This window comes from Vipera berus (assembly GCF_964194415.1).
Source record: "Vipera berus genome assembly, chromosome: 14".
NCBI classification, from domain to species: Eukaryota; Metazoa; Chordata; class Lepidosauria; order Squamata; family Viperidae; genus Vipera; species Vipera berus.
Genome location: NC_138217.1, coordinates 12451629 through 12475217, shown reverse-complemented (window position 1 = coordinate 12475217; position 23589 = coordinate 12451629). Strand labels below are relative to the sequence as shown.

The 23589-nt window shown below is 48.6% G+C and overlaps 3 protein-coding genes across 8 annotated transcripts; 1 reads left to right on the top strand and 2 right to left on the bottom strand.

Moving 5' to 3' along the window:
* Positions 1 to 1251: 1251 nt before the first annotated feature.
* Positions 1252 to 4857, bottom strand: RILPL2 (Rab interacting lysosomal protein like 2). Its single transcript, XM_081339220.1, has 4 exons — positions 4340 to 4857; positions 2933 to 3084; positions 2180 to 2284; positions 1252 to 1487 (listed from the first exon to the last, which is right to left on the bottom strand). Exons 1-4 carry the CDS (start codon positions 4718 to 4720, stop codon positions 1463 to 1465), a joined length of 663 nt encoding a protein of 220 aa, XP_081195346.1. The 5' UTR covers positions 4721 to 4857; the 3' UTR covers positions 1252 to 1462.
* Positions 4858 to 5905: 1048 nt separating this feature from the next.
* On the top strand, positions 5906 to 8358 carry SNRNP35 (small nuclear ribonucleoprotein U11/U12 subunit 35). 6 transcript variants are annotated; one of them, XM_081339210.1, is made up of 3 exons: positions 6988 to 7006; positions 7102 to 7358; positions 7567 to 8358. In XM_081339210.1, exons 2-3 carry the CDS (start codon positions 7256 to 7258, stop codon positions 8343 to 8345), a joined length of 882 nt encoding a protein of 293 aa, XP_081195336.1. In that variant the 5' UTR covers positions 6988 to 7006; positions 7102 to 7255; the 3' UTR covers positions 8346 to 8358. The 6 variants fall into 6 exon arrangements, with proteins under 6 accessions (XP_081195340.1, XP_081195339.1, XP_081195338.1 ...); XM_081339214.1 differs by lacking the exons at positions 6988 to 7006; positions 7102 to 7358 and adding an exon at positions 5906 to 5948; XM_081339213.1 differs by lacking the exons at positions 6988 to 7006; positions 7102 to 7358 and adding an exon at positions 6279 to 6300.
* A 14-nt stretch (positions 8359 to 8372) lies between these two features.
* Positions 8373 to 22742, bottom strand: RILPL1 (Rab interacting lysosomal protein like 1). Its single transcript, XM_081339198.1, is given in 8 exon segments — positions 8373 to 9884; positions 13714 to 13806; positions 14426 to 14604; positions 17477 to 17695; positions 18278 to 18396; positions 18867 to 19017; positions 21821 to 22329; positions 22332 to 22742. Coding segments are annotated over 8 exon segments (1449 nt in total). The 5' UTR covers positions 22366 to 22742; the 3' UTR covers positions 8373 to 9739.
* Between the last annotated feature and the right edge of the window lie 847 nt (positions 22743 to 23589).

Below are 23589 nucleotides of genomic sequence, written 5' to 3'. Positions count from 1 at the left end.
CCCAGGTTTGCAAGGTAGGTTGCTAGGCATCGGTTGAGAAACACGTTGCTTGTCTCTTGGTGGCAACGTGACATCAGAAAAACCAGCAGAAAAATGGCTTTTAATTGAATGTGGGGCTCAGTCTTAAACAGGGACTTTTAGCAACCAAGTGTTTTAGCATGAAATCACTTCTCACGTCAACTGTTTGGATGGAGGTATATTTAACTCAGCGTTCCCCAAGTTGGAATTTCCGGCGTGTAGAAACAGACTAAAGTGGATCAGAGCGAATGGAATGGATTCTCTCCTGGAAAGAGTGGATTGGGACTACATTTCCCAGAATTCTTAGCTCCCATCCCTGGGGGCGGGGCTAGGTGCAATGAAGCAGTTTGGGAGAATTGTGAAATACATAAGAATTAGGGCGCAGAATCGAGAAACATGTTTTCCAAGTTTGCTTCTGTGCCTGAGATTCACGCATGCCATTTTTCCCCCTGTGCCTACCTGCTGCTCTCCAGAGGGGTGGGGAAATGACACACCTGGCTGGGAATCCTGGGAAATATAATCCCAGCTGAGCGTCACCCTCTTGCGGGGCAAGAGAGCACGCAGTTTCAAAAAGCTCTGATACAAAAATTGGGGACTTAAGGGTGATAATGTGTTTTTTTAGAAATGATTAAAAAGGAATGATCTGTACAAGAGTATAAATAAAGTGAGCTATTTATTAACAGTGAAGACCTTTTGTTATATCTGACTTGACAGCGATGGAGATTCCGGCAGTCCTTAATTGTTAATATGAACACATGCGTACGAATCAGAGGGTGAGGCTGTTTTCACACATTGTACTGACAAGTTGTCATATTTGTTTTTCAAGTCATGCTTTGTCTGTTTCGTGAATCCAGGCAGTCGTGGCTGCGACGGCAAACTGGCATAGTAGAATGTATGAACCAGGTTTCATGACCAAGTCTCTGAACTACAAAACCAAAACAGAACCTCCATAATTACTAGAGATGGGAAGGGTTGGAAAAAAACCTGAAAAATTCGGGGGGAAAACCACCAGGTTTTTCCCCTGTTTTTCCCCAAATGGCTTTGGGGGAAGTGGGGGGGGAGAACTGGTTATAATTGCAGGACTACCTGTATACCCTTCCTCTTGGACGCGAAGTCTCCAAAAATTGGGGAGCCATGTTTGCAAACACAATTTCAAGGATTCTTAAAAACGAAGTGCGTAACTTTATTCTGCTAGCTGCAGACACGCAAACTTTCCAGTAAAAATTTACCGTGGCAAAGGTATTATCAGAATATCCGCCTTAAAAGTCCCAGGCATTTGGAAGGCCGCAGGCTTGAAAGAGAAGAGAACCAATTGGGCTAAAACAAGAGGCTGAAGCCTCCACCAGCTGCAGCAATTCACTAAACAGACTTCAAGTATTGCAGCCGCAGGAGCGGTTTTTAAAATGTGACTTTCCAGGTTGTGACATCCCAGCGCGGAAATAGCTCAGCGTAACTTTTTAAAGGCAAACCTGCAATTGAACAAAGGAGGTTAGTGTGTTAGTGGCAGGAACGGAATCTGCAGTCCTAAAGACAAACTTTAAGTGTAAAAAGTCAAAAATTGCTTAAAGGAATTCTCTGCACGAACACGGATAACTGAATGCCTGGAGTGCTTATCAATCCAAATGTTGAAAAATGCAGGTGTTTTTCTGAAAAATCCAATTAAAGGAAAGAATAATCGGCGAGTGGTAGATTTTAATTTTTGCGTAGTATGAGTACTGTAGATTGAGTCTCCAGGGACTTGATGATAGAGGAGACTGGCTTCAGCGATTTGAAGATAATGTGGACTTCAACTCCCAGAATTCCCCAGCCTGCATGAAACCTGAGTAATCAAACGTGTCTTAAAGGCCTTGCTTGATTTTATTCAGACGGTGGGTCACTGATGGCTGGTCCCTGATTCCCCAGGGAACTGTGATAAAGGAGAATGACCTAGAACAGTGTAGGCTTCAATTCCCAGAACTCCCCAGTAGCCTCCTGGGTGGAGAATTGTGGGAGTTGAAGTCCATGCATATTAAAAGTTGCTGAGAGGTTGAAAAACACTTGGCTTACACTGAAATCTGCCCATCGTTTTAAAGGCCTTTATTTTAATTCAGCATGTGGGACATCCCTCTGAGATTTTAGCTGGTCCGTGAGCCTTCTCACAACAGGAACGTAAGTTACTCACCATTGCTTGATTGTCATTTTCTCTTTAGTCGAACCAGAGGGTGTGCCCACAGTCGGTTCTCTTTGCGTGGGACTGTCCTTTTCCTGCTTCTGAGAAATATAACCACTAGGCAGTGGGAAAGAGAAAAGCATGAGCCGTTTATTGCAATCTGCTTACACACCAAAGCCACCCACACGTCCTCGCTTGCGCTGTGGTTTGCACAACATGCTGACTCACAAACAGCAAGCCATCTTTTACCCTAGCGTTTGGGGCCAGCCTAGACTCTCCATTTATGCTTTAATGTACGATAACAGCCTGACAACATGGGGTTAACTGGGTAAATCATGATCCAGTTAACCCTAGAGGTTTGCCACCATTGCTGTCCGGTCTCTTAAAAACCTTCAGTGATGGAGCACCCACAATTTCTAGAGGTGACTCATTTCACTGATCGTTCTAACCGTCAGGGAATTTCCTTAGTTCTGGGTTGGTTCTCTCCTTGATTAGTTTGCATCCATTGCTGACCACAGGTGAAGACAATCCTGCCAAAATCCAACACTGCTGACCAAAGAAGTGGACACAAAAGAGGAAGGTGAGCCCATCACGCATGCCGGAGGCCTCTCAGTGGTGAAGAAGAGATAGTTGAAGACATGACTGGATAACCCAGAATTGTGGATTAATGGTTACTGTGGGCCTGAAGTGCTGGCTTGCTCGCAAACCAGGAAGGCTGCAGTTTCTGGCCCATTGCATGAAAATTTGCATTCCCCCCCCCCCTACCTCTTGTAACATTCCAACTCCTCCTGCACGAAGAGAAGCTGGGCTTTCAGGTGGTTGCGCTCCTGAAGGACGTCTTTGAGCTCCTGTAGCGTAAAACGGGGACGGTTCACGTCTGTGAGGTCCACAATCATTTTGTTGGGGCCCAGGTTTACCTACAAGAGGACGGAATAGCAAAAAGGGACCCCAACAGAAATTAGAAGGATGGAGTTGTCTTCACCCTCTTTCTCTCACACAAAGGGTCCGAGATGAGTTGTCTCTTGCTCCTCTGGAATGCAGCCCCTCCCTGCTAGGAATCCAGACTACAGTCCATGACAGAGGGCGAGCTAAAGGGAGCAATGTTAAACTTGGCAGAGAGGCGAAGGGAAAAAAATAAAAAAGTGGAGGCATTTGATCAAAAAAGTAAAAATCCAACAAGACAAACTTCACTTTGGGACAGTTGCACTGAGGATGTGGTGGCTGGAATGCACAGCAAAACATTTGCAAATTTCACGATGCATTTAATGCAGAACTTGAGGTTAAAAAAAAACAAAACCCAAATTAAATCAAAATAGTGGAAAATGATAGCTGCAGAAGCTATAAAAGTACCAGGGACTTTAGCTTATGCTTACTGGATGGAAAGTTAAAACATAAGTGAACTTCTCCTTTCTCCTAGATGCTTTTCAGACATGTGACACGGGTTCCTCATAGTAAGGGAGCTGCATCTTCCATTTCCTAAATCAGAAATTTACACCCAGTGACTGACGCATATCAACATCTGGCAAGCTTTCCCCCCAAACTATAACTTATCCTATGGGAGAGAAATACGGTGCTCCAGGCAGCTGATTCTGTCTAGAGAAATCTCTTCTCTAGAGCAAGGCTCTCCAAACTTGGCAACTTTTAAGACTTGTGGTCTTCAACTCCCAGAATTCCTCAGCCAGCTATGAATCTATGCTCCCTGAGGAATTCTGGGAATTGAAGCCCACAAATCTTAAAGTGGTTAAGATTGGAGAGCCCTGCTCTAGAGAGGGGAGATTCTAGAGAATTCTGGGAGCTGAAGTCCACAAGGCTTGCCAGGTTTGGAGAGCCTTGTTCTAATGAAACCAGACCCTAGGGAATTCTGGGAATTGGGGTCCACAAATCTTAAAGCTGTTAAGATTGGAGACCTTTGCCCTAGAGGAGCCAGACCCTAAGGCATTCTGGGAGTTGAAGTCCACAAGTCTTAAAGTCGACTAGTCTAGAGACTCCTGCTCTGGGGAAGCTAGGGAATTCTGGGGGGTTGACGTCCACCCATCTTAAACTGGCCCAGGTTAAGAAACTCTGCCCTAAATCCTGGATTTGAGCAGGATGAAGCCAAAGGGCCAGGATCCAGAGGTCAGCCGAGGTCTCCTCTCCATCACCCACCCACTTCCTTCTCAGCTCCGCATTTACCTCTCCAGCGGTGCCAGATGCCACCCGCTGCCGGAGTTCCTCCAGTTCCCTTTTCAGGCTGTCCCTTTCCAGCTTGAGGGCTTCCGCGGCCAGCTGGTTCTCGCTCACCAGGGCTTCCAGCATCTCCAAGACGCTGACCACCTTGAATTGCAAGCGGGCCACCCGGGCGGGGACCTCGGCCTGGGGCTCGGCGCTGAGCGTGTGCAGCTCCCTTCCCAGAACATAGGAGATGTCGTAGACATCTTCAGCCGTGAGATGGAAGGGGCTTTTCCCGAAAGGACCCTCTGATCCATTGTTGATGCTTCCTCCTCCTCCTCCTCCTTCCTCTTCTTCCTCCTCCTCCCCCTCCTCCCCTTCTTCACAACGCTGCTGAGCTTGCATCCTGGAAAAAAAGGCTCAAAAAAAGAGGCCAGACGTCCGCTGAGACATGGTGACAGTCCAGCAGCCCCACTTCCTTCTTTCTGCAAACTTTCAGCTGCGGCCAAACCTCTCTCCAAGCAGATCGGAGAGCTGGCAGAGTCCAATCAAAAGCAGGCAGGCAGGAGAGGGGTGGTGGTGGTGGAGGTGGGGGAATGTAACCATGGAGCTGGAGAGGAAGGCGTGGGGGCAGACTTCCCCTGGCTCAAGGGGAGGGCCCAGCTATTGCACAAGCTGGTTTTCCCTTCCTGGCTATCAGACCCTGCGTTCCTGCCAGCAAAAGCAAACTCAATTTTCCATCCAGATTTTATGTCAACGACCCCTCTCCCCCTGGGCCTCAGCAGTCCTGCCCTGTATAATGGGCCCATGAGGCTCGCTTCCCTTGGGCTGGCGTTTTGCATTGACCCTCTTTCCTCTTCCTGCTTAGAGTCGCCGGAAAGATTTTCTCTGCCAGCAAAAAGCAAACACAGATTCCATCCTGAGCCTTTATTGTCTCTCTCCCTAGGCCTCAGCGTTCCTCCCCGGTAAAATGGGATCCATAAGGCTGGTTCCCCTGGCATTAACCCTCTTCCCCCTCCTGCCTTCAGTCCCTGCAAAGCATTTTTTTTTCCTGCCAGCAAAAAGCAAGCAGATTTCATTCTCAGCCTCCATTTACCTCTCTTCCTGGGCCTCAGTATTCCTCCCCTGTAAAATGGGCCCATAGGATCAGGTTCCCTTGGAGTGACATTTCACTAGCCGGAGGCCAGTCTCCTTTCTCTGCCCGTGAGTAATTGGCATGAACGAAGCCACATAGGGCAAATACACACATACACCCACCCCCACCCCCACCCCCCTTTCATCCCTTGCTTGCAATCCTATGCAAAGCTAGGATTCGTCCCGGGGGTGGACATTAGCACCATCTCATCCAATGCAGGTTCATTGGGCTGGGTTTGTGTTCAGATGTTCAAAATGCAGCAACAGGAGAACGCGCAAGCGGGCAAGGCCTGCTAAGATTACAATTTATTATTTATTATTTATTTTATTTGTATACCGTATTTGTATACATATTAAAAAACAAGATACAAAAATTAAAAACGATTAAACAAATGCCATCCTGGCTGCCTTGTTGGCTGGGGATGATGGGTGCAGGGTTTGGAAAACAGCGGATTTGGGAGCCGGGAGAAAGAATTTCCAGCATAATTTCTCTTTCAACGTAATGTATTTTTTTTCATCATCCACTTTTCCACTCGACTCAACGGCGGGGCCAAGAGACGCGCGGCTCCCGCCGCCAGAGGGCGCCGGTTACGGACGCTAAGCCTTTGAGGCTAGCGAGTCTTTTTCTCCCGAGTGGCCGATTCGCCACTGCTGGCCTTTCGCAGGGGTGGGATTTTGTTTTGTTTTACTTGTTTCAAAAGACCCTGAATTTAAAAAGCAACCTTCGTCATTGCCAAGCCCGGAAAGAATTCCCGCCTTCTATTGGGGAGGGATAAAAAAACCCTTTCGTGACGAATCGGCCGGGCTGGAGACGAAATTAGATCCCTCTTCCAGGCTGCTTGCATGGGGAGGTGAGTCTGTTTGGCTCTTGCAAAGTCATAATTTGGGGCAGGGTCGTGGGGGGGGATATTGGTGGTGGGGAGGGCCGGGGAGGAGGGGTAGCATTGATTGGGGTGGGGGGTGGGGGGCAGGTTGTCCAAGCTGCATGGAAGGCAGGAAAGAGGGGTTGCCAACTGACCAGGTTGCCAACGTTGCAGGGAAGCCCAGAATTGGCAGGAAACCGATAAAGGAGGATGTTTGTAGCTCAGGGTTGACACGGGACATCCTTGGCGCTCTCTGAGCTGGCTTGTTTTCTTTGCAGACCTTTCATTAGCAGACTAGGTCAGGGGTAGGCAACCTCGGCTCTTTTATGACTCATGGACTTCAACTCCCAGAATTCCTGAGCCAGCTTGGCTGGCTCAGGAATTCTGGGAGTTGAAGTCCATGAGTCATAAAAGAGCCGAGGTTGCCTACCCCTGGACTAGGTGATCAGTGCTACGGTGGAAGGGGATGGGGCGTGCAAGGAGGAGGACTGTGGGGTCCTTGGTCCTCTCTGAGCCTGGTGGTTTTCTTGCAGACGTTTTTTTCATTACTCAACTAGGTAACATCATCAGTGCTAGAATGGAGTGGGATTGGCGGAAAGGAGGAGGAGGAGGAGGAAGCAGAAGAGGAGCTGTGGGGTCCTTGGTGCTCTCTGAGCCTGGTGGTTTTCTTGCAGATGTCTCATTACCCATCTAGGTAACATCATCAATACTAGAAGTGAGTGGGTTTTGCTACCTGTTTGTATACAAAGCAGTAAACTCTTTATCTAAACCAGAAACTTAACAACACAGACAAACAGCCTAATCAAGAGACCACCACCAAGAAAACAGTGCTCCCATCCACACTGACAGGGCAAGCCACGTTCCCTAGTTGGATAATGGTCCGCAAGAAAACAACCCAGCTCAGAGAGCACCAAAGGTCCTTGTGAGCAAGTACAGAGTAAATATGAAGCAAGCAGAGGAAGGCGCCTTCAGGATGGACCCATCCATTGCTCCTTCTCTGCCCACCTGGCTGAAGAGGAGGAAGCCACTCACTTTCCGGCATCATGGTCAGTGGTGGTCACCCTGTGGCTATAGGGCACAACCGGGGCAAGATTCACTTAACGGACATCTCACTTAGCAACATAAATGTTGGTCTCACTTGTCGCAAGTCGAGGACCACCTTTTTATTTTATTGTGTTTAGTAATCTAGGTGGAATGTTCATATACGGTTGCTAGTCCATATGACATGCCATGAGCTAAATCATTTCCCTCCAGTTATGAACGAGTGGGTGCCCATCGCTAAAGAGTACGACCCGCTGAAAGCCGGAAGCATCGATGGCACCGACGAAGAGCCTCACGACCGGGCGGTCTGGAGAGCCATGTCGGCCCGCTACGTCCCCAACAAAGCGGTTACCGGAGACCCCCACCTGACCCTCTTCGTAGCCCGGCTCAACCTACAGACCACGGAAGAGAAGTTAAGAGAAGTCTTCTCCCGGTACGGAGAGATTCGGAAAATCCGTCTGGTTCGGGACCTGGTTTCCGGTTTTTCCAAAGGCTACGCTTTTATTGAATACAAAGAGGAGCGGGCGCTGCTGAAAGCCCACCGCGACGCCAACAAGCTGATCGTGGACCAGCGGGAAATCTTTGTCGACTTTGAGCTGGAAAGGACCCTGAAAGGTTGGATTCCTCGCAGGCTGGGGGGCGGCTTTGGGGGCAAAAAGGAGTCGGGCCAGCTGCGGTTCGGAGGCCGAGACAGACCCTTCCGGAAGCCCATCAACTTGCCTGCCATGAAAAATGATTTTTATAGCGAAGGATCTGCAGGAAAAAGAGAGCGGGCTTGGTCCCGGGGAGGGCCGAGGGACTGGAAGACAGGAGAACGAGATTACGAAAGGAGCCGAGAGTCCCGGCGAGCTGAACGGGAAAGATCGTGGGGATACGGCAAGAGCGAAAGAGACCTGGAGCATCGAGGGAGGGAAGAGCGAAGCCGAGCCCCAGAGGGGAGAGAGCGAGAGAGGAAAGACCGGAATCGCGAGGCCAAGGAGAGCAAGGGATGAAGGCTGCCATTGATGGGGCCGTTTGAAGGAGATCGTCAGAAGCGTAGACCTCACTTCCAAGAGAAGCCGGATGGTTGTCTGGATCAGCACAGACATTTGTGGGTGGGAACGGCAACTTCCCAGCTGGAGAAGAGTAAAGATTGTACCAAGGGTTCCCATCCCTTGGTAGTTGTGTCCATGTCTTATTCCAGGATCTGCTGGACGATGGATCCCAAATTCCCAACAATGACATTATCTCCCGATGTATTTGAAATGCCAAAAAGGAGAGAGCTGGTTTAGGATCCCCACCCCTGTCCCATTCCCTTTAATTCTTGAAAAGGTCTGGATTAATATAAAGCCTTAATTCCGCCAGTAGCCGTTACCCTAAAAAGTGAGGTAGGGTTGAATGGTGCATATGGGATTTGAGGGACTTCAACCAAACACTGTTTACGAGTCAGTGAAATCACCCGGAGGCCTCTTGTTAATTCAGAAATAGTTTATTTAGCATATTAAAAAGAGTTCTACAGTTTGATATTGTTCTCTCTAGTAGTCCCAGCCAAACCTTGTTTATTGCCTTTAACTATGTAACACCCTGAATCTTGAATAAAAATTAAGAATCTCTTTGCATATCCTGTGGTGGTATGGTTGCTGTTACCCTACTCCAGGGCTCTCCAAATGTGGTAATTTTAAGACTTGTGGTCTTCAACTCCCATAATTCCTGGCTGGGGAATTCTGGGAGTTGAAGTCCGCAGATCTTAAAAGTTGCCAAAGTTGGACACCCCTGTCCTAAACCTTCCCAGATAATTGTATTAAGAGAATGCAGAGGATGGGGATAATCAGTAAAGGGTTAATGTGAAGTGTGCAAAGCATCTCAAATTCAAAAGGGGCTGTTTGGATGGGATTAGAACCGTCCTGAGCATTTCCTGCTGGCTGAGGAATTCTGGGAGTTGAAATCATCCACACCTTTTAAAGTTGCCAAGTCTGGAAAAAAAACCCCACCGCTTTTTTTTCTTCTTCTGAGGTTTGGGGAACAAACCCGCTTTCATAATTTCCTGTCGCTCCTCAGTGTTCGTATTTCTAATTACGGCGCTAAGCGATCGTCCACCATGCACCAAATTCAGGCCAATTAAACGTTATCAAGGCAGCTTTGATCTCATCCAGAGAGAGAAGGGGGATTTGCGGGGCCGGGCTGCAGGATCACTGCAATTGGCTTCCCAAACCCAGACTGGGATTCTGTTGTTTGCAGGAAGAATCTGGCACGCAGATTCTGGTTTAATGCATCCTTTCCCTCACCCCGTGCTGACAACACTGCAAGACCTGGAAGTCGGGTGGGTGGATGGGCGCCATTTGCCACACCAGGCCCCCCGTGTTTATGCGTTTGGCGCATTGGTACAAATGAAGGTTCTGGGTTCGGGTCACAGGTGCTGCAGAGCTTCTAAACCTTGTTCGGTGTAGACATCGTCTTTGTTCCGGTCTGCCCACTCACCGAAAGAGCCGTGGAAGGAGGTGTTGCGCTGGGTGGCTTGCAGGCGTCTCTTGTCGCGGGAGAAGAAGCTAAATCTGGCCCCAAAGAAGAAAACAACATGTGGGTTAAAAACTAGAGACATCCTGGGACGGTATATGGGCTGGTAGGGTTACAGCAAGCTCTTTAACCTGACTGTGGCGGGGAGCCTGCAGACCTGGTAGAAAACTCTTGAACAGGTGGCCCTTGCATTGCAACTGTTCATTTAGTGACTGGCAGCATAGCAACCTTAAGATGGGTGGGCTTCAACTCCCAGAATCCCCCAGCCGGTATAGCAACTTTAAGATTGGTGGGCTTCAACTCCCAAAACTGACTAGGGGATATTGGGAGTCGAAGTCCAGACATCCTAAGATACTGGCTGGGGAATTCTGGGAGTTGAAATCCAGACATCTTAAGAATGCTTTCCTAACTGGGGAATTCTGGGAGCTAAATTCCACACATCTTAAAACCCACAAACGTCTGGTTGGGAAAAACTGGACGAGAGAGAAGAAAGCATATAGACTAATGTTTATTCTCTTAAATATCCTAATAAAAGAAAGTTGTTTTTTTCTCTCCAGATGATATAGAGACAGAGATGGCGATTTCTGTTTTTTCCAATGTTCTTATTGAAATGGCGTTACCCTATAACAAACGACAACGTGGTTGTCTAAAACCCTTAAGAATCCCCCCCAACGCAGCCAAAGTTTTGACTTGACGGCCGCTTGCTTAATGGCGCTGCTTGGAAGGGGGATACCACCTCAACGCATCAGCTGTTGATTAGTACCGCACAACGCATCCTGTCGGCTGCTAATTCAGGCAGGCAATTAAAAGTAAAAACAGAGCCACAGTCTATAAGTAGGCGGGATTGAAAAGCGGCATTAATCCACAGGAAGAATTAATATGCTGGCATATTAGAGGAGCTGGTCTAAAGGAAGAACAACATGGAAGGGCTCCGGGTCATTGGCCAAATATCCCGTGATGTCACAGAAGGTTTAAAGGCGTTTTAAAAATTGTGGAAGGTTTATAAACGTTCAAACTGCTGAGGAAAAAAAACACCCTTCTCACTGACAAGCAGAATCCGATAATATCAACGGGGCTGGAAAGGCCGACCCAGATAGTCCTTGAATTATGAATTGGGAACCAGAGAATTCATCCCTAAGCGGTGCGGTCACTTAAGAAAGGTGACCTGCGTCCAATTCTATGACCTTTTGGCATTGGTTGTTAATCAAGTCAGGTGATCGCCGTTTGCGACCATCCCTTGCCGGCTCGGCCGTTGTTTTTGCTTGCCGGAAGCTGGGAAGGTCACAAACAGCCAGTCACGTGATCCCTGGGATGGTCGTAAATGCATGCCAGTTGCAATCGCCTGACTGCAGGGATGCTGTGTTGGTCGTAAGTGTGAGGTTCAGTCGTAAATATTTTTTCCCCCCAGCACCGTTGTATCTGAACGGTCACTAATGGTCGTAAGTCCAGTAGCCTGAACGGCCAGGGCAATTCATGGAGAGCCAAGGGGACGGAAGGATGGGTCAAAATCTGGCATGTTATTATCTTGAGCTCACAGGTTGTTGCAACTGAGATAAAAGTGCAGTGGAAAACATTTCAGCAGGGGCCACGTCGGGCACGTCGTTCTTAGCCCCCCCCCCCATTTTTCTTGTTTGGGGGTCAGGGGTCTATGATCCCACAATCAGCCAATGGTAGTTAGAGGAGGGGAGGGGGTGAGGCAGCAACAGGTCATGCAAAAAAAAAGAGGCCACACGAATGCCATCGAATGCGGGAAAAGGGATCGAAACGAAATGAAGCGGGAAAAAATTCAAAATCCAGAGTCCCTACAAGAGACATAAGTCTTCTGATTGGCTGCAATGTGGGATCGTCCGGGATCAATCCGGCAGCAACCATGGGCATAACAGCGGTAAAGATCCTGGTTAGGAAAGGAACAGACAGAGGAGATCAGAGTGTTGGAGAAAGAAAGGAATAATTAGGATGTTCAAAAACAGCAAAGGAAAAGAGGCAGCCGAAGAAACCGTCTTCAGAGAGAATTGGGTTCTTGCAAAGAGTTTTGCCTTGGTTGTGCAAAACAATAGAAACCAGGTTTCATGGCTTAGCTTGCAAGCCCAGTGAATTATGGTTCAGGGGTTTCTCAGCCTCGGTAACTTGAACGGGTGGAGTGCAACGCCCAGAATTCCCCAGCCAGAATTCTGGGAGTTGCAGTCCACCCATCTTCAAGTTACCGAGGTTGGAATTAGAGAAACCACATTGACCCATTGTGGCTTGTTGGCCCAGAAAGAGTCTACATCCCTATTAAGACCTTTCCTGCGATCCGGGCAGTGTTTCCTCTGCGGTGGGGAAAAATACAGGTAGTCCCCGACTTAACGACAGTTCGCTTAGTGACCAGAGTTACAACAGCACAGGAAAAAAAGCAACGCACGGCTGTTTTTCACACCTAAAACCATGGCAGCATCCCCAACGGTCACGTGATCAAAAATCCACGATGGCTTGGCAACTGGTTCCTATTTATGACGGTTGCGGTGTTCCCCACCCCCCACCCCTTTTCCGATCTTCTGACTAGCAAATTCCACTCGACAACCGGCTGACTTAACTTCACAACTGCAGGGATCCCCTGAACGAGTGTGGCGAGGGAGGGAGGTAAAACGGAGCCAAACTCACTTTAACCAACGTTGGGCAGAATTGCGGCCGTAAGCCGAGGACTATCTGTAATGCCGTTGCAGAAAGGAACAAAATGTGTGTGGGTTTTTTTTTAAAAAAAAATAGCCCCCAAAGTTAGCCAGCCGGCCGTCTGCGGTCTGCAGACCCAGTTGCGGGTCTCGACTTAAAGGACAAAGCTGAAATCAGCAAAGTTTACTTTTGTTTTCAACTCCGGCACAAAAGGCTGCTTTGAAATCTTTCCCAGTTCAGCGGCTATTCTTAGAGCTGGGAAAACAACACGCACAGCTGCTCGCATTGTGCTCGCCCGGCAGGCTGCCGTGAAGTGACGCCACTGGGCTGGTTGCGCGTCGCGCGTCGCCTACAAGCCACAAGATATTTCTCACCCTTTCTGGCTTTGAAAGCTCAAAGGAGACAATCCTGTTTTGCCGTGAAGCCAGCAAAGCAGAGAAGCTGGGCGAACAGCAGCATTTAAAAGCAAACCCAAGCGAATCTTCTCTCTTGCAGCCTTCGTTGGCAGGAGATGAAGCTTTTGATTTGCAATTCATGATGGAAGCGTTCCCTGCAACAGGGGAAGGGAAGATCTAGCTGCCTTTGAGCGTTATCTGTCCAATTTGTTCAGAGAGGACCGTCTGATTCCTCCTGCACGATCAATTATTTTAGAAACAAAACTGGCAGCAAAAAAAGACCCAGCAGTCCGTAGAATCTGCTCTTTTGAGTTTGTTGGGGGGGCGGCGCGCTTTTTGGCTTTCTTTTTCATTGTTTTTAAATTCTTTTTATGTTTCATTTATCTTTATTTTTTTATTTTTGTCAGATGATGGACCTGTGTTTACCCAGGCAGGTTGAAATTTTAACATCCTGGGGTGGGGTGGGGGAAGCATTTTCTCCGGAAAAAAGAAAGGAAAATTGCATTTTGGCTTGTAGGTGGCTCAAAGGCGGGATACCTGGATATGGATATTGGGTATAATCGCTGCGGTCTTAACAGACCAGGAGTGAGCCAAAACCACCGCAGGTTTCAAGAAATCAATTTAAAAAAAAACGAAACCAAACCCAAATCTTAGTCTTCTTCGAGAAAGACGGGAAAATTGGCAACAATATGGAAATACATCCAAAAACGACAGGCTGTTTTTGAAGCATCATCCAGTATTCCAAAGGGCATCTTGAACATAACGACCTGTCCGCCTCAATTTAAAAAGGCCAGCCCAGAAAAATCCCACAAATTCTACTTACAGCCGTTTGATGCCGGATTCTTGCTGAGTCAACGGTTTGGAATTAAGGATGGCTGGGGACTGAGTAGATCGTGTTTCTTCATCCAGTTCATCGCTTTAAAAGCAGGAGGGGAAAAAAACACAACACAATATTAGGAATATTTACCCCGTCTGCTGCCCAGAGTCCCACACTTGGAGCCTTTGAAATCTCATCAAGGAAGAAATGGAGAACTGAGATTTTGGAAGGAGGACAGGAATAAAAGTGAATTGGCCAGGGTTATTTCTTGCCTGTTTTCCTAATTCAGGGTGGGCAAGCTTTTCTCTTGACTGGTTAATCTAACGTTGGTTCCAGTTCATTTAAAAGCAAATCTGGAGTCTAAATCTAGATGAGTGTTCCTCAATCTTGGCAGCTTTCAGACGGGTGGATTTCGTCTCCCAGAATTCCCCTTGCTGGCTAGTGAATTCTGGGATTTGAAGTCCACCCATCTTAAAGTTGCCACGGTTGAAAAACCCTGTTCCAGAGTATCATCTCTCCTCTTTTCATTTCACCTCTTCCAATTTGAGCAAGTTTCCACTGAACCACACCACCCCCAAAAGGTAGGTCAGGTTGACAACCAGAACATGCGCACACACACACACACACACACACCAATCTTATTGAGAACAAGCTCATGTCGCTCCAGGATCGGGCTGGGAAAGGGAGAAACACACACACACCCACACACCCAGGGCACCTCTTGTAATACAGAAGCTCCTCTTGAAGCAGGAAAACCTTTGACTTCAGCTCGTTCCTCTCATGCAAAACGTCTCGGAGCTCCTGTAGAGTGAATCTGGGCCGGTTGGGGTCTTTCAGATCCAGGGCCGTCTTCTCCGCATCCGAGAGGAATTCCTCGGGGTGGTTGGCTTCTTCCGGCTGTAAGGCCAAAGAGGGCTTGGTGTTAAGGCTAGTTTAGAGGTCCTTGGGACACGCGGCCAGAAGAAGGATAACGTTTTCTGTGGCCCAGCTCAATTCCAAAGTGTAAAATGATAAACGCACAGGGTTAATAATAATCAAGCAATCCGCCCCTGGCGAACGAATGAACAAGGACAGCCCGTCCTCTTTTAGAGACTGCCTCGTTTTGCGACCCTTTACAGGGACTCACATTGATGAAAAAGTTAACTTTCAGAACAGTCTTTGCACTGACAGCCTTTGCAGTTCAGCAAGGCGAAGGAAAGCTGAAGGAAGATCAGAAGCACAGTCGGGGTTTCACTTAGCAGCCACTTCACTTAATGAATAAGTGGCTGGTCCCAATTGTGGTTGCGAAATGAGGACTACCTATAATTGAATTTGTTAATTATTGGTGGATGAACGTGGTTATTTGGTGATTGTGGCCTTGCAGTCTCTCCCAGGAATATTTTGCCCAATCTCCTGACTGAATCGACAGCCCTGCGACATCTCTGGGTGGTCCCCTATCCAGATGCCAATCAGGCCTGGCTTTGTTTTAAATCCGCGGGCCCCAAACAAAATCAGCTAGAGGCTGTCATTGACTATGAACAGCTGACTGGAAGAAATAAGACTATACTTATTCCAATTTAAGAAGGATCCGTTCTGGATTTTGCCGGAGGAAAAATAAAGGGGGGGGGAAGCAAAGAAATGGAAAGATGGAAGAACAGAAATAGATTATTTCCACCTCTCCATCTGAAATGCGTCTCCCTTTGTTTTGCTAAACCCTGTCTCCTAAGTCAAAAACATGGCAATTAATCCTTTGAGATGACAAATCCAGTTGTTTGTATATATTTTTAGAGATCTGTATTTCTTCTATAGATATATTTTAGTGGTTTCGCACAGCCTCATCATCATAACACCAACTGCCCAATCAACAAAAGGAACAATTGTGCCTTCTTGGCAAAGCGAGTGATCTCATTAAACCCCAAGAATGGGAGCCTTTTCCAGATAACAAAATAAAAGAAGCAGTTGTGAGTTTGTGTTGCCGCCGAAAAACACACTAGGACTCAACGTACTTGGCACCTCCAGCAATCTCCACAAACGCACATCTTGACCGCTGGCAAGAATGAACAGCCTCAAGTCTGGACAAAGCATCTTTTCTGTTTTCACCGGATCCAATATTTTAGGCCCCGGGATAACTACAAAGTCTTGTTTTGCCTTGGCTTGTTTTTAAAACCAGGTCCCTAGTCCTCATGATAAATCCTCTCGAACATCTTTTTTTTTCCACAGTTGGAATCCTTACAGGGGAAAAAAAAAGACAGTCCAGGTGTGTCTCCAAGGCCACAAAAACAGGGAAAGTAAAAAAACTCTATCAATTTGGTTGAAAAAAAAATCAAATCTGCAGGCGGGTATTTTCGTTGACAAAATCTGTCTTAAGAAACAATCGAGAGAAGTGGATCTTTTTGCATTTGAACCACAATCCAGCCTTGTCTCCGGCAATATTTAAGGTTTTTTTTTCCTCCACATCTGACCTATAAGTAGTCCTCAACTTGCAGCAATTTATTTAGCAACTGTTCGAAGTTGCAACGGCGCTGAAAACAGTGACTTACAACCGGTCCTCACCCTTTCGACCGTCACAACCTCCACCCGGTCATGTGATGAAAACTCGGCTGGTCGACAACCAGCATTTATTAACAATGTTTGCAGCATCCTCGGGTCACGTGATCTCCATTTGCGACGATTCCTAGCCAGCTTCTGACAAGCCAAGTCAATGGGGAAACCGCAATTGCTTAACAACTGCCTGGTTCACTTCAAGACCCACAGCGATTCGCTTAATAACCATGGCAAAAAAGGTCATAAAATCAGGTGCATCTCACTGAACAACCGCCTTCTTTAGCAACGGAAATTCAGTTCTGGTCATTAAATCGAGGACTTCCCGTATATTTATGATCACAGCAAACCTCTGAGCTTCCGGAGTTAAACCAGGAAGGCTGGGAGTGTGGCAGTTCATCCCTATCAAATGAGCTCAGGCAGTTAAAAATGAAAGCCGCCTTGCGAACAGGCTGGTGGGCGGGCAGCAGAACTAAAACGATCCTGGCCATGAAGCCTCGTTCAGCTTAATTCGCTGAAAGGCAGCCAAGGGTGATCTTAAAATAAATCCTGCCTCCCTTCGGCCCCTTGCTCCAAGCGATAAAAGGAACAAAAACAAATTGAAAGAGGGAAATTGTCTGCCACTCTCCGGGCTAAATGGGGCCAAAGATTCCCTTGGGCTGAGTGGGGGACTTTGAACCCAGATCTTTCTGGTTTTGCTGAGATGAGAAAACGGGAGGGAAGTAGGATATGTTAGTAAAGTTATTCGTAGTTAAGGCTCGTCAGTTCGTGGGCATGGCATGAATCGTCCCTTGGCTGATCTTTAAAAAAAAAAAGCTAAGCAAAATCTACTTGGATGGGACACCACCAGGAGATCCCAGAGTTGAATACAAGCAGTAGCTAAGAAGATGATGGTTTGCAAGAAAATCACAGAAATCCTGTTGATGGTTTACGAGAAAATCGCTCAGTTGCGTGCCTCCAGATCAGCATTTCCCAACATTAGACTTGTGAAAGATATGTGGACTTCAACTCCCAGAATTCTCCAGGCTCTGGCTTCTCTATGGTTGCGGGAACTCAGTGGGTTAATTTAACTAACGCTTTAAGTCAGTTTCTCAAGCTGGGCAAGTTTAAGAACGCTGGCTGGGGAATTCTGGGAATTGAAGTCCTCTCGTCTCGGAACAGACAAGATTTAAGGCAACTTCACTTTGTGAACTCAGAACCAAACTCTGCAAGCAATTTAAAAAAAAAACTACCCAAATTCTCCACCTACCTGTGCTTCTTCTCCATTGTGACCCACTTCCCCTTGCAGTTTCTCCCTCAGTTTTCCCAGCTCCCCTCTCAGGGCCGTCATCTCGTGCTCTTTGGTTTGCAAATAAGCTTCCAGCTCCACTTTCTGCTCAATCAACGCCTTCCCCTGAGCTTCCACCACGGTAATCCGGTGGCGTAGATCGTGGTTTATCTTCATCAACCTGTTTTGCTGCTGCTGGAGCTACCGAGAAGAAGAAAAAGGGGAAGCGGAGGGACACCCCTGAAAAGGCCCCGTCACTTCCAGGTGCCCAGAAGTCTCTTTTTTTTTAATTTGAAGAAGAGAACCAACGGTTGAAGTAATTGTGGGGAAAGGTTAGGGGGCAAGATGGATTCCCCGCTGCGGATGAGAATGAAGAAAGCTACGGGTATTCGGTAACGCATTTTCCGTTAAGAAGATGCTTTGTAAAATAAAGACGGATTTCATTTCGTGTCTAATCAGGAAGCCCACAAGTCTTAAAGATGGCCAGGTTGAGACATAAACAGAGGGAAGGGAGGGAGGGAAGGAAAGGAAGGAAAGGAAGGAAGGAAGGAAGGAAGGAGGAAGGAAGGAAGGAAGGAAGGAAGGAAGGAAAGAAAAAATAATGAAATAGGCTTGTTTCCAGGATTATGATATTTGGTACACCCAGACATTCTCCATCTCAGCATGGAGGCTTTATTTCTTGAATTCAAGTCTAGAATTCTGATCTCTGGTTTCAAAGAAAAGGAAAAAAAAAAGAAAGCGCTTGGCAATTCCTGGAGAAGGGGGATAAAAAAAAATACTCACTGCTTCTACATCTTCATTTTTAAGTCCCAGTTCTCTGTCCTTCGCCCGGATTTCATCCCGTTGCTTGTCAACCACTTCCTTCAGCTTCTTCATCACTTGCCTCTCTCTTTCTGACATCCCTGATGGGGTGTTGTTGTTGTTGAAAAAAACAACAGATGATGATAAACGAATCGCCTTCGTCATTGACCCTCCTTAAGCAACGGAGCCCTTGTAAAATGTGGTCACATGACATCAGAGGGCAGGGCCAGCTGCCTGAACTTATTTATAAAATTTATTGGCTGCCCATCTGGGCGCTCACAGTCATCAAAATAGGTCTATCCGTATACAGTTAAAACAGAAAAAAATTTAAAACCAAACATTAAAACCCAAGGACCGTTCAAAGTCGTGACTTTGAACGGTTGCTAGGCAACCGGCCGTAAGTCGAGGACCACCTGTCGAAGCCCAATGGGGAGGGCACCTCCACCTGAAATGAAGCCTGCCCTCTTCCCTCTGGCCACCCCTGAATTCGGCAAAGGTATTTCGACCGCTTTTGGTCCAACGCACTCAAGGCATGCTCAGGAATCTCTCCCCGCTTTTCCTCAACACTTGCCTTCGTGTTTCTGGAATTCTTCCTCCGAGAAGTTCACGTCCCTGTTGGCGAGGTTCGTCATCAGCTGCTTGTTCTCCTCTTGAAGCTGGGCAATCTGGGTGAGGAGATCCTGGGCTTCCCCGCGCCAAACATCCTCCACCAGTTCCAGCTCCTGCAGGATGGCCAATCGCAGCCTATCAGCCTCGGCAAGTGGAGAAGCAGCCTTTTCAAGGTCTTGCCCCCACCCCCCCCACGGCGGTGGTCTCTGCCCCAGCCACAGGTTGGAGGAGGAGACCAGTGAGCCCCACTTTCAGACCTGGGCCAGGAACCCCCAACCAGAAGAGCCAACGAAGCCCTTATACAAATGAGCTGAATTACGTTCCTCCTTTGCAGAGGGTCATCATCCCAGTGTGACATCCTCACAGGTTGTATGGGATGCTCACATGTTCTTGTGTTTCTTTTTTAAAAAAAAACGAGGGAAAAATCTCTGAAATTGAGAAATCTAGATTTTGATTTCTAGGCTTCTCAGTCTCCAATAACAACTGCCTTGCTCAGCAGTGGGAATTCGGGGCCCAGTTTTGATCGTAAGTCGAGGACTATCTCCATGCATTGCCGTCATTTTCCTCCTCCTCTTTCCTCTGATTTGGAGGGGGGGGAACCCCGTGAGGAACCCTCCCACAACAATTTTTCCCTCCCCCCCCCTTCCTAACTTCCTGAGTTGATGTCCTTGCCGCATGTGCAGAATTGCTACGGAATCTATTTTTCCACTTCCTTGGCAAGGAAGAAGTCCACGTGAAAGACGGTGTGTGTGTGTGTGTGTGTGTGTGTGTGTGTGTGCCTCTCTCCCTCTCCCACCAGACTTCTCCCCTTTCCTTCCTTCTCTTCCCTGCTCCTTCTCCTCCTCCCTCCTCCTTCCTTCTCATCCTCCTCCTCCCCCCTCCTTCCTTCCTTCTCTTCTCTCCTCCCCCCTTTCTTCTCATCCTCCTCTTTCTGCTTTCCTTCTCTTCCTCCTCCTCCTCCCCCACACCCAGCCTGGAAGTGACATGCAGGCTGGGAAAAAGCCTGGCACATTTCGAATCCCTTCGATTCCTCTCCTGATTGCATTGGCTCCGTTCCCACAATCCACACGTCCCTCGCTAGCTGAACCGCCATCACTGATCCAGCGGTCCTTCTCTCAGGCTCCCACACAACAACAGCTCCAGACAAAGCCGTGTCACGCAGTTAATAAAAGGAAGATCTCCAAATTAAGAAGAGGAGAAAGACTGGACAGCCATTTGCCTGAAACGGTATAGGGTCTCCTGCGTGAGTAAGGGGTTGGACTAGAGGACCTCCCAGGTCCCTTCCAACTCTTTGTTACTTTGTTCTCTTAAATTGGCAAAGGGTTGCAAACGCAGGGCCCATTAAAATTCAGAAGCTGAGCCTGGAAATCTGCCCAAATCCTGACTTCTAGGAGCTTGGAAATCTAAAGGAATACATTTTATTACTTGCAAAGAGGAAACAGCCCAAGATTTGTTACACGATAAATGTATCCCAGGCAGAGGACAAGAGAAGTGATTCAAAAGCCCGTGATCTCTTCTGGAGTTGTTGATTCCAGCCCCCTCTCCCCCCAAATTAGAAGTTGATGTCAGATCTCGGTGTAACTCTTCCGGGGCAGTCAAGTACACACTGGAGAACGGTTACCAAAATAACCAGCCCTTTCTGCTCTTTTTCAATCCTTTCTCAGTTCTGTTCCCTTCAATTGTTTTTATCTTCTCCATCCGGTTTGGGGGTCCCCTTAAGATGTAACTCAACTTAAAGGCAAACTAGAAACCTGTCAAGTTTGTAAGACCAGCTCTGGCACATTTAAGAATGGAATTTTCAAGCATCCGAAGGGCTGTGCTATAGGAATGCCGGTTAAATGCCTCTAAATCTTTGTTCATCATTTATGTGGTTTGGAGAGCAACTCTTAGTCAAGCCGACTTTGAGCTTCATCTGAATTTGGCACGCCCTTTTTAAAAAAAATTAATTATTTTTTTTAAGCACCAGTAACTTCTCTTCTACTCCAGAGATCTCTGTGCCTCCTCTGTAGCCATTTTCCCTCCGGCGATTAGAGCCTTGTCACCTCCAGTATGATTGTGACACTACAACCCTCTTTTCGGCCTCGATTGGTGCATTTTATTTGCAATTTAGGGTTTAGTTTGCAGCTCATCAAAGCATCCACCTTTTATTAAAAAACGTTCCAGTTGGAAAACCATGCTCCTGAGCTCCTCCTGATTTTTTTTTTAATTTATCTAGCCAAATCTTCTTTCTTGGTTTCTTCGCTGGAGGATGGCTGGACCACACGGTACACCAGGATCTTGGGAATGGTTTCCAAGGACAAGGAGCATCCCCGCCCTTTCAGGATCCTTGGGAGGTGGCTGCGGGGAGCCCCTGTTCTGACAATGCTGGGTAGAGGGGTGGCTTAGCCGACAAATCACAGCTGCGTCTGACGTGGAAACTCAGGGGAACCCAGTTCAGGATGGAACGGATCTAACTGGGCCCAAATGGTGTCATTCTGAGCAGGGAGAGGCCTTAGCTACCTATGCATTGGGAGGCAGCCTTTCTCTCTTTTCTTCCTTCTCTCTTTTTTTATTCCTCTTCTTCTTTCCTCCCCTTCCTCTCTTCTTTCCAGTCCCTCTTCCCTTCCTTCCATCTTTTCTCTCCTCTTCCTCTCCTTCCTTCTTCGCTCCTTCCCACCCTTTCCCCATTCCTCCCCTCCATTTTTTCCTTCCATCCCTCCTTTCCCCTCCCTTTTTCTTCTACTTTTTTCCTCGCCTCTTCCTTTCTCTCTCTCTTTTCCTTCCATCCCCCCTTTCCCCTCTCTTTTTTGTTTCTCCATCCTTCTTTCTCCCCTCTCCTTTCCCCTTCTGCCTCTTCCTCTCCTCCTCCCCCCCCTTCCCTCTCTCTTTTCCCTTCCCCACCCTCCCCCCCCCCGTCCCCCGGGGACCCCGTCCGACCTTCTGGTGCTTCCTCTCCTTCTCCAGCCGGTCGAGGCGCTCCAGGCGGAGCCGGTCCAGCTCCAGGCGCAGCTCCTCCACCTCGGGGCTGATGTGGTCGCGGCTGACCAGCACCTCCAGGATCTCCAGCACGCGCACCACCCTGGGCATCAGCCGCCCGATGGCCTCGCAGCCGTGCTGGTCGATCAGCCGCTCGAACTCCTGGCCCACCAGCGAGGCGATGTCGTAGACGTCCATCACCGTCAGCTCGGCCGCGCTCTTCTCCAGCGCCGAGCCCCCCGCGCCCCCCGCGCCGCCCTCCATCCGGCCGCTCGCCCGGCAGCCCGGCCGGGGCTCCTTCATAGACGCCCCCGGCCGCCTCCTTCGCCCGGGGCAAGCCGAGGCAGCGCAACGCAACGCAGCGCAATCCAAGGCAAGGGAAGGGAGGCAACCCGGCGCCCGGAGGCCGCGCTCCGTTGACGGGCGGCTCGACCCCGGCTTGCCCAGACCCCTCCTCCCGTCTGAGCCGGCCTCCTCCTCCTCCGATGGAGAGCTGGGCTGGGCATCCCGGCCAGGGGAGGCGGAGCGCAGCGCAGCCGGGCGGAGGCAAGGAGGGATGCTCCGGGCAAGACGCGGGACTGAGCGTTCCCACGGCCAGGATCGCGCCTGGCAGCGAAGGCAGAGCCTCCCCCTCCCGCCCAAGCTGGGATGAAGGAAGGACCCTTCGGCTTGGCTTTAGCCGGAGGCGAAAGGGAAGGAAACACAGGCAGTCCTCGACTTGCAACGGTCCCTTTAGGGAGCGTTCGAAGTTACAGTGGCACCTCAAAAAGTGACTCGAGATCATTTTTCACACTTACGACCGTTGCGGCATCCCCGTGGCCACGTGATTTACACTCAGAGGCTTGCCAACTGACTCGCATTTATGACGATTGCAAATGTCCCAGAGTCACACCATCGATGATCCCCTTCCGACAAGCAAAGTCAATGGGGAAGCCAGATTCACTTAACCACCGGGTTACTAGCTTATCAACAGCAGCGATTCACTTAACAAGAAAAGTCACAAAATGAGGCTGAACACATTTTTCACTTAACAACGTAATTTTGGGGTTCAGCTGTAGTCATACCTCGAGGAGTAGCTGTAATATACCAGAGGCCTTTGGCGTTCGTTATGTTTTGCATCCGGCCAATGAAATGCTGACCATCGGTCTCTAAACAAGGCAGTCACTAAAGGAGGACTACCTGTAGATGGCATGAGACCCTTCTCCGTTATTCCACCACTACCATTAGGGTGGTATTATTATTATTATTTCCCCAGGGAGATCAACCTGATAAATAAATAAACACAATGCCGGTCTGGACTCCAACTCCCATCATCCAGACTACCCCCGAGCCCAGGACGATGGGGCTTGGAGTACAACAGACTCCCAGGGAGCCCCAGCATGTGGACTGGTTAACAGGGAGACTCCACAGAGACGTGGCCGGGTGGAGTGGCGGGGATAATGGGGTTTGTAGTCCATCCCCTCTGAAGCGCCTGCTTGTTGAAAAGGCTGCCTGATAACCCGCAGACGCCTCCTCTACGTCTTCCAGCAGAGCAAAACCCCGTTTGATCGGGGGGGGCACGCCAAAAATATCTCCCCCCCCCGCCAAATTCAGTGGCGGCTGTTTCTCAGAACTTCCCTCCCTTTCTCAAACGCGTGGTAAATGTCCCTCCCCGGCCGCCGTCGCAGGCGTCGTTTCCTCCCGCTCCCGATTTGGCCTCGCGCGGCCACCGTTCTTAGCTCTCCTCCGCC

Coding starts and splice junctions, on each gene's coding strand:
- RILPL2 (XM_081339220.1), bottom strand. CDS start 4,720: ATGCAAGCTCAGCAGCGTTGTGAAGAAGGGGAGGAGGGGGAGGAGGAG. Junction 3,085..4,339: donor CATCTGGCACCGCTGGAGAG/GTAAATGCGGAG, acceptor GTCCTCTTGTAG/GTAAACCTGGGCCCCAACAA. Junction 2,285..2,932: donor GAGTTGGAATGTTACAAGAG/GTAGGGGGGGGG, acceptor CCCACTGCCTAG/TGGTTATATTTCTCAGAAGC.
- SNRNP35 (XM_081339209.1), top strand. CDS start 7,256: ATGAAGCAAGCAGAGGAAGGCGCCTTCAGGATGGACCCATCCATTGCT. Junction 7,359..7,566: donor ACTCACTTTCCGGCATCATG/GTCAGTGGTGGT, acceptor ATTTCCCTCCAG/TTATGAACGAGTGGGTGCCC.